The 10,113-nt window shown below is 46.7% G+C and overlaps 2 protein-coding genes across 3 annotated transcripts in view; one reads left to right on the top strand and one right to left on the bottom strand.

Moving 5' to 3' along the window:
* The window catches only part of lrrn3a (leucine rich repeat neuronal 3a), a 15,313-nt gene extending 6,724 nt beyond the window's left edge, over window positions 1–8,589 (top strand). Inside the window, exon 2 of the mRNA XM_037108490.1 lies at window positions 5,610–8,589. Within this exon, the coding sequence (XP_036964385.1) occupies window positions 5,974–8,079 (2,106 nt within the window). The 5' untranslated portion in view covers window positions 5,610–5,973 and the 3' untranslated portion in view covers window positions 8,080–8,589. The remainder of the gene's footprint in view (window positions 1–5,609) is intronic.
* immp2l (inner mitochondrial membrane peptidase subunit 2) overlaps window positions 1–10,113 on the bottom strand; it is a 107,393-nt gene that overhangs the window by 25,785 nt on the left and 71,495 nt on the right. The gene's annotated exons all lie outside the window — the stretch shown is intronic.

Here is a 10,113-nt window from a genome sequence, read left to right as displayed (position 1 = left end):
CGTTGATTTGAATCACGCGTCGTTAGCGTCCCGATGTCTCCTTAAAGATATTTGGCGGTTTGACACTTAAAAATGATGAAACGCTTCTCGCCTGTAACTCCACCTCCACCTCTCAGTCAGGTAGTAAACATGGACTGTTAATGTGAAACGACTCTTCTGTAGAACTGTCAGTGTGGTACGCAGCCTGCGACATGAACACATGACTGAACGCTGAATGAATCTGAGGTTTGCAGAACATTAACTGGGCCGGCTGCAGGAAGACTGTGACAGCAGAAACTAATTTGGACAAAGGGAGTCCGGGCCGGTGCCGACGCTCGGCAGATAAAACGGATGGATTTTTACATCAAAATCTTGTCTGCAGCAGCTTTGATAACGCTTACGAAATGAATTGGTTTGAAGTTGAGATCTGCTGCATGAGATGTCCTTCAGGAGGTAAAAGCTCATTTCTCCTCTTCCTCCTCTGCTGATAGCACGCAGAGAAAATCCAGTTTTCTCTGGCCAACAGGAGGTCAGAGGTGTGAGATGAGGGGTCAGGACTGCAAACATCGAGCTGGTGGGAGTTCGCTGTGTTGCTCAAACGCGCTTCTTAAAGTAGGTCGAGGGGTTGAAGGACAGCAGCACGCTGTCTGCGGTCAAACTGAGATTTCCAGCTGACTGTGAGGGAAAAAAGTCAGCAGCTAATAAACATTAGAGAGAATCTGATGGTCGTTACAGCGTCTGTCTGCAGGGAGGAGAGGCAGGAACAAGAAATCTATACAGAAGAAAGGTCAGATACTTCTGAGTGTTAATTACAGACTGAAGCATGTTCTGTCTGAAAACACAGACGTCTGATCATCTGATCTACCGGCTAATGTTTGGATTCTCTCACAGTAAATTTCAATCTAGAAATATGTCAGATTTGTTTGTTTATTCCATTTGTCTTCAGCACCGCGTGCTCAGGGAGCATCAGCTGGATTCATGCATGTAGAAAACAGGATTTACTCTCTTTATTTCTTTCTTTGTCTTTTTCTTTGTCTTCCTGTTTAATGTGAGGCACCTCGATGTGTTGGGGGTCGTGCAGAGCTTTCAGATCTCACAACGTTAAAAACTTTACAGGATTAATATTAAAATCCTCTGTGAAGATCCACAGACGTCACTGTGAGCAGCTGCAGCCACTGTTTCACCGTCAGAAGTTCAAATGATCATTCACAGCGACGCAGGATTCAAACAGGACAGGTTGTTTTTTGCTGTTGAGTTCTTTAAATGTCATTTTTCTTTATTAAGTTGTTGTGGAGGCAGACAAAAGAAACCAACACTGTCTGCATGCATGAGACCACCAGAGGTTGATGAGAAACAAAGACTGTACAAAAACTTTGTTCGTGCTCCCTCAGCGCTGATGACAGTCAGCTGGACTACGACACGACGAGGTGATGACTGAGTTCACATTGTTGGTTGAACTGTTCCTTTAAAGAGTTAATGATTATTTTATTGGAACGTCCCATCGGGTGAAAAACCTTCTTCATTTGTGATCCATCAGTTACAATAAAAGCATGACAGCAGCTGAGGCTGAGTGTTCATCAGCCTGCAGAGTGACGGCAGCCGGCCGCGTGCCGCCCTGAGTATCACTGAGCGCTGAATAAAACATGTTGGAATGGGACCACTTTATGAGACGTCTGCCACATTAGGACGGCAGCGCTCCGGCCCTCGGCCTCTCTCTCTCTCTGCTGTATGAGAAACACATAAATATTTTACATTCGTGCTGCTTTAATCCAGCCACAGGATGTCAATACTCAGCACTTAAAAAAGTGCTCAGGCCGGCAGTCCCGACGGGGGAAACAGCGCTGCTCTGTGGTCTGCATGCAGCTGGTATAATGCATTACTAAATACTTTTATCAACAGCAGGAGTTTCGCTCTGTGTGCTGCATTGGCAGAGTGTGATGTGAGCGAACAGCACGACCACACCTACAACCTCTGGACCTCTGAGGTCGCGACTTTACAGGAATACACGTCCGTGAGTGATGCTGATGAAGCTCAGGACGTCCAGAGAGACGCACATACGTGATGAGTCGAGCTCTGTAATGATCCCGTGAGCTTAAAAGTAACTTTTGGACAGTTTGAACTCAAACCAGATGCTCTGGTTAAATTGTTGAGTGCAAGTTCAAAGGTTCAAAGTCCAAACCAAGACAAGCTGCTCTCTCCCACAGAAGACGCTGTGCCTTAAACGCCTCGTCAGCAGCCTCCCCTTAAATTCTGTCGTTACGTCACCACGTCACACTCTCACATAACAAATGCCTCGTTGCTATTTCGGCATATAAGAATCGATTTAGCACAGCTGCTCTGTTTGCAGTGCAGGATCAGGCGTGTAAGAGCTGACCAATCAGGGGAGACTGGATATTTGGGAGGCGGGGCCTCAAAGAGACAGGCGCTACAACAGAGCGACTCAGAGAGAATACAGAGCTGCTGCGCCGGACAGCATGAGAACACAGTTAACAACTGTAAACTGAAATAAAGAAGGATTTGGGGCAAAGCTAGTCTCATTAATTTAAAGATGCTGCTATTAACTTTGATTTTCTGTTGATTTTAGAGGCGCCTGTGGACAAAAGTGGTATTTTACCTATCAGAGCCACAAAATATAATGTAGAAAATAAAATGACCTGAATAAAAATCTCACCCTGCTTCTTGTTAACTGGCCAACTAACAACTCAGAATGAAAACTGAGTAGAAATACTTTGTACTACTTTCTCTTGTTTGCTCCTCATGTAGAGGCATCAGTATTTAATTGTTTAATAACCAGTTAAAAACTCTTTGTAGGAGCTTCAATAGAAGTTGTCTGAAGTCTGATAAGTGTCGCTCTGAGTCTGTTGTATCTGAGCTGCGATGGCGAGTCGGGATGACAGAAGCTGAACGAACGCGAGTGAAACTACCGACGTCTCTCAGCACACACTGTTCCTCCTGCTGCTCTGCATTTGAATCGCTGCCACCAATTAAGCTACATTTCCTGCAGCCTGCCAGGAGACGCCGTCATCGTTTCCTTTAGATAACGATCTGTATCTCATTTACATGAAATCGGCTTTTAAGTAAACCGTCGCCACATGTTGCCATTCTTTCCCCACATAACACCCATCACGCTAACTCTATATTTAGCATCATGAAAGTCAGCCACCACTCTGATCACCATAGTGTGTGTGTGTGTGTGTGTGTGTGTGTGTGTGTGTGTGTGTAAGTCACTGCAGGCTCATATTGTTAAGTAATAAGAGGGAAATGAGTGAGTGAGCGTCGCGGAAGTAAACAGGAGAAATTAAATTAGTGCACAGCAACATCTCCTGAGAGCACTCTCTCCAATCAGAAGAGAAAACATCCGGCATTAAACGCTCCATTTAACATGCACGCCACACTCGCTTCATTAGCATATAAGTTGTTTTTGTTGTTACCTAAATACTGTACATAAATGTGTTGTTTCCATCTCTGTGGAGAAGCATTTACATAACACTGTAACGATGGATACAGTACAGCAGCAGCTCCTCTCTCTCTGGGCGATGGAGACGGATGCCTGCAGGAGTTTTAATGAGTTGCATAAGAGAAAAAACAAAGACGGCCGAGGAGAGAGTGCAGATGGAAGAGCGCCACGTCAGAGAGACAACACGTGAAATAAAACACACAAACTGTACCGTTCAGTGTCGGCTGATTATGTATTGACTGGATGAAAAGTTGGGCACGTTAAAGGCAGATTGATTTGTTCTAACATTGTTGTCACGGAGCAGCTTGGATGTAACTGAGTGTGATGTTTCACACAGATGGCTGGAGAGAGAGAGAGGGGAGAGATGGGGGAAGTATTCACATTGTTAGAGTCAGAAGAAAGCTGCGTCCCTGTTGGAGGACGCTCAGAAACAAGTCCTGCATTCAAAATGACAGATAATTAAAAATAAACAAGGGAGGAAAGTGGATTCACTAAAAATGGGTGATGATGGGAGGACAGCTTCCTGCAAACAAGTCCTTTAAACTAAATGACAAAACAACTCGTGAGTCTTCTCTGATCTGACATGTTGCAGTCAGAGCTTCAGTGCTGGAGAAAGATCTCACTGCAGCATCTTTCAGTCTGATGAACACTCATCATGACCATGACGCTGTTCAGGTAAACTGCCACTTTCAGGGTGTAGGTGTCGGCTCGGAGGCTGCACACCAGCAGCCAACATCCAGTGAGACACACTCTCAGTCTTAAACATCATGCTGCAACTCAAAGACGCTGTTTATGTAAATTACTGAAGACATTGTTGACTGTACACTTTGTCCATCACTGAGACAAACAGACTCCATGTTTCTACTCAAAGACAGAAAGAAGTTCATGTAGAACATTTGCTGAATTAACAAGAAGGTCCAGATAATGCAGAATGAGTCAGAGACAGAGTTTCACAGAGTTTATAAAGTGTCTCCAACTCAACAACTCACTAAACTGACACATTTGTTAAGGGAGTCTGGGGACTTTCTCCACAAAATCTTGTCTTCTTTCATAAATGGAGTGTAAATGGTGAGATCAGTGTAAACAGTGTGTCCACACTTTCAGCTGAACAGGGTCAAAAATGCAGAAAAAGATAATATGTAAATATACAAAGTATTACTTACTAAAATAAAGTATCAGTGAAAGTACTGGAAGGAAAATGTTGGCTCCAAACTGTCATGGAGGACAATGTCGTTAAGTAAAAGTGCTTTAGTTGCTGCTCAGCTTTGAGAGAGGCAGTGAGAGGGGGAATAAAGCGAGACGAACTCGATCTGTTTTTGCAATCCTGTACACACAGACCGCCATAAACAAGCTAATGTATGCATGAAGTGTCATAGCTCGTCCTCATCAGCAGCCGGCTGCTCCAGACTTTACCGACAGCTTCATCTACTGTCGCACACTCAGCGGTGGCTTCTGCACTCAAGGTCACAAATTAATCAAAACATCAATATGTGCAGTCGACATAGGCAAAGCCCGCCGTAGCCCTGTCACCTGTACCAACAACATTGATTCAGTGCCTTATGAATTATGCAAAAAGCTGCCGAGCAGTCGCAGCACAGGACCCGCGGCGAGCTCATTCGACAGATATTTTTGGTGGATCTACAACTCCTTGAGGTTGAGTGCATCAGCTGCGGCAAACTGCCTGCTTGTTATTTTGTGTGGGTGATTTGATAAGTGTGTGCAGGTGCGTCGTTCACAACAGAAGAGAGGTTCGGGGGTGGTGAGGCTCTGTTAATTACGACGTGGTGGAAGAAAAAAAAATGGGACTTACGATGTTGTGCCTCTTGAATTAATGTACTTTTCAGCGTCATCTCAGAGCTCCAACTTTTCTAGGACACTTATTTTACTGCTTTGACTGGAAAAAAAAAGAAAACATCGGCCCGTGTGCCAGAGTCCTCTTGCCCTTCAGCCATACGATGAGATTCACAAGCACCCTCTTTGGTTTCAAACCTGTCAAATAATATACGCAGGGTCAAGTTAATCGTAACTTACAATTCCGACGGTGCGGGGAAAGCAATAAAATCAAATGAGGCTGAAAAGACTTAATAAGTCTCAATATTCCTAAATGTCAATATGGGTTCATATCTCAGCAGCACCGTGTTTTATTGGCCTTTTTTCTCTCCTTTCTCCCCAGATGGAAACTGACACCGGTGACAGCGACGGAGGATAATAATGATGGAAGGCAGAGTGATTCGTCCCCAGCCGGAGCCAGAGCATTCTTCAACCGCCCCTCTGCTGCGACGCGCCGCTCCCTGAAGGATACATCGACCTTGACATATCGCAGCGTGCATGACAACCTGGCACGGACTGAACTGAAAGGTTGCCTCTCTTTGCCAAAAGCTGGAAGACAACAAGGCAAAAGCTTCAGGGACCAGGCGTCAGCAGAAATCCACTCTGTCTTCCTGCAGTAACAAATGAGCCTTTATTTGTGAAGTTAACAGTGCTAACAGCTGACTCCATAAGGGCCAATTACTGGCTGAAGGGAATACGGGGCCAAGATGAAGGAGACAGCAGTTGTGGCTTGCTTCCTGGCTGAGCTGTCTCTGGCTGCTTTTGTCCTGGCCTCTGAGGGGGGCGCTCACTGCCCTGCATTGTGCCGGTGTGAGATACGACCCTGGTTCTCACCGAGCTCGATTTACACCGAGGCAGCCACAGTGGACTGTAATGACTTGGGTCTCTCAGCGCTACCGGAGAGACTCCCCGCAGAAACACAGGTACTGCTGCTGCAGACAAACAACATCGTTAATGTGGACAAAACTTTGGATTACTTGGCCAACATCACTGAAATTGACTTGTCTCAGAATAACATTTCCTCTGTGAGCGATGTTTGTCTGGGGTCTCTCCCCCGGCTGCTGTCACTCCACATGGAGGAGAACTGGATTCAGGAGGTCTCTGACAGCTGCCTCGCTTCGCTGCCCAATCTCCAGGAGTTTTACGTCAACCACAACCTGATTTTCTCCATTAGCCCCGCAGCCTTCCAGGGCCTGAGCAGGCTGATGAGGCTCCATCTCAATTCAAATCGATTGACAAGCATCAACAGCCAGTGGTTCCAGCATCTGCCCAGCCTGGAGATACTGATGCTGGGAGAAAACCCAATCCTCGAGCTGTCAGACATGAACTTCAAACCGCTGGCGAACCTCCGGAGCCTCGTGCTCGCCAAGATTAATTTGACGGAAATTCCAGACAATGCTCTCATAGGCCTGGAGAATTTAGAGAGCATCTCATTTTTTGACAACTTGCTCAATCGAGTGCCCCGAGCTGCGCTGATGAGAGTCCAGAACCTGAAGTTTCTGGATTTGAATAAAAACCCCATTGAGAGGATCCAGAGAGGTGACTTCATGGACATGATGCATCTCAAGGAGCTCGGTATCAACAGCATGCCTGAGCTCATATCCATCGACAGCTTCTCCCTGAACAACCTGCCAGAGTTGACGAAAATCGAGGCCACCAACAATCCCAGGCTGTCCTACATTCACCCCAGAGCCTTTCACAAGCTCCCCCGGCTGGAGACCCTGATGCTGAACAGCAACGCTCTGAGCGCGCTCCACAGCAGCACCGTGGACTCCCTGCCCAACCTGCGGGAGGTCAGTCTGCACAGCAACCCCATCCGCTGTGACTGTGTCATCCGCTGGATCAACATGAACAGAACCGCCATTCGCTTCATGGAGCCCGACTCCTTGTTCTGTGTGGAGCCTCCAGAGTACCAAGGCCAGCATGTTCGACAGGTGCATTTCAGGGAGATGACAGAGATCTGCCTTCCTCTGATCTCACCTGGGAGCCTCCCGGATCGGGCTGAAGTCGTTAAAGGCGGCTCGGTGTCACTGCATTGCCGGGCGTTTGGAGAACCAGAGCCAGAGATCTACTGGGTGACACCATCGGGTGACAGAGTCCTACCTGGAAGTGTGTCTGATAAGTACTACATGCACCCCGAGGGAACCTTTGACATCTACGACGCCTCGGAGCAGGAAGCGGGCTCGTACACCTGCATCGCCCACAACCTTGTCGGGGCAGACCTGAAGTCTGTGCTGGTTGCGGTGGATGGATACATTTCCCAGCCTTCAAAGCAACCTTTACATGTATATATCACATCTGTCCAGACTCATTCTGTCATGGTTTCCTGGGAGAGCACAGGTGGTTTGGTATCACAACTAAATTGGTCAATATTGTCCGACGGCAGGCGCCTCTTGATGCCATTCAGAGCCCGGCTTCCCGCTGATGTCAAAGAGTATCGCATCAAACAGCTGAAGCCTTCCACTCGCTACCAGGTCTGTGTTGAGGTCACTGCAGCTCAGCCTGGATACAGCAGGGACTGTGTCAACGTGACCACAAAGGAGGCAGCGGTCCCGAGGGAGAAAACTGAGAACTGGGACAGTCTGGTGATGGCTTCTTGTGCAGTGTTTTTTATTGTGGTTGCTGTGACGTGCTCCGTCATCTATACGTCTCTGTACAGCCAGGTGTTTTACAGGAAACTGATAGCAGACCCGGCTGAAGCCGTGCTGATTCCTAGCTCTCATTCCTCCTCCTCTTATTCGTTCCTGGAATTCGGTGTGTCTGGAGTCAAGGTGAGGGCGACTGTAATAGACTTACAGGACGACTCCATGTAAGAAACGTCCTTGTCTGTAAAAGCACTTTGGGATTAAGTGAAGATGAAGAGTGATGGACACTGGACAAGGTGATTTTCTGGCCCTCTTTTCACAACTTTTGACAGGACATTTTGCAGCGGAGGGTAACTGTAACCCTTAGGTGGCGTCGGAGGGAAAAGTTCATACACATTTATGTAACCGGCTAAAAGCAGAGACGATTTTGTATTTCCAACTTGTGTCATTATAACAAGCTTAATCAGGCAGATATCTTGACTATAATCTACATGGCTACTGGTTATTCATGCAGTGCACCCAGATTAAAGCACAGCACAGGAACTATTCTGTCTTAAATACCTTGTTGAGACGGCTTTGATGTCTGCAAATAGCATTTTTCCTTGCTGTGTTACATTAAATGGTGCCAAGCGAAGATAGTTTATAACGGCAGAAAAAAAACCTTGTTAGTCTAGTGGTCAATAAAACTGACTATAATGTAAACAATTTTATGAACAAATACATTTTTCATTAAAACTGTGTGGTGTCTTATAACTACAATTTCTTTCCCATCCAATTTTGGACATTTCCTGCAACGAAACATACGTCTGCCGCCACGAAAACACGGAGAAGAAATGCATGACATTAATTTGTACGGATGAGGTTCATAAATCTTGTTGTGTCGCTGTCGGAGTCACACAGCGGCAGAAGTGTGAGATCTGTCGCGGACAAACACAATTACAGCAGCTGCCCTTCAAGACGGACGCTCTAACACTGTTAGTGCAAAGCAATCTCAAACAGCACAACAAGCCTGTGAGATAGGATTCTACTGTGTGTGTGTGTGTGTGTGTGTGTGAACCTTAATGGGTGTGTGTGTGTGTGTGTGTGTGTGTGTGTGTAAAGTCCGAGGACATTGGCAAACCCATTGACTTTGAATTGCATTATATTCTCTTTCATTAAAAATCCAATATGGATTCCCAACACAAACCTCAGCCAGGTGATGAATCGGCGTCATGCGCAAACTGATGGGAGGCATTTATCAGCGAGACTCAGTCATAGATCAACCGAGTTTCAGCACCTTGGACAGGGCTTTTAGAGCGTGGCCATTTGTCACCGCCACAGGAGCTAAAATATGACCCATTAGAAGCAGGTAGTGAACAGGTCAGCAAGAACGCGGCGCCCAAGCCATCCCCTTCCCCCGCGCGACCCTGAAGAGACATCGCCGCCGTCGCACCAACAGCTCAGCAACTATTGGGCTCGTTTGTTTAGCACCTCGCATCGAGCTGCGAGAGCAGAAGGAGACAAATGGACCACAAAACCAGGACAAAGTAGTTTCGGGACAGAGGACGACAGCGCCTGACGCCTCACAGGGCTGATGTTACTGATGTGCTCTCCTGTAAGAGATAACCAGGCCGAGGTTCACCAGAGAGTCTGCTCCTTCAGACCTGTACGGCGGAGAGCATTCTGGGTGTTTAGGAGAGCAGCTGCATGGGAAGGGACGGATTATATAAAGTAGATGACAGCTCGCTTTAGAGGCTTTTCATTTTCCTGCGCTTCCTCACCTGCGCTGCCGGGTTCAACTCTGGTTCACTCCTGCTGAGAGCAGCGAGCGATATGTCAACGTGTAATCCTCGCGGCAAAACAAAATAAAAATAGGAGCATCTGATTCGTTTCTAAACTCTGTCAAAAATGAAAATAAATGCTGATACATAACCCCCCACCAAAAAAAAAAAAAAAAAAACCAACACCCGCTCCTCCAAGTGAGTAATTGCTCAGTGCTGAGGGCGCACACACGATGTGGCAGATCCGGAGGGAATGACTCCAACAGGAATGGATTTCCACACAGCATCCACACCAACTGCAAGGTTAAATTAATCCACACAGTGAAATTGAAACCAGGAGTCAAATCTGCCCCGTCAGGACTCCACACAAACTCACAGCACAAACCCTCACACGATTATAAAGTTCACTACAACTGACAGCACTGAAAAATCAACATCCTGACAATTTAACCACTCTTAAAGACTTAAACTGCAGCTGGACTGAACATGTGAGGTGTGTCCT

Source organism: Acanthopagrus latus, chromosome 8 (genome assembly GCF_904848185.1).
Source record: "Acanthopagrus latus isolate v.2019 chromosome 8, fAcaLat1.1, whole genome shotgun sequence".
Classification (NCBI taxonomy): domain Eukaryota; kingdom Metazoa; phylum Chordata; class Actinopteri; order Spariformes; family Sparidae; genus Acanthopagrus; species Acanthopagrus latus.
The sequence above is the reverse complement of the archived record's forward strand: the minus strand, read 5'-3'. Positions and strand labels throughout refer to the sequence as shown.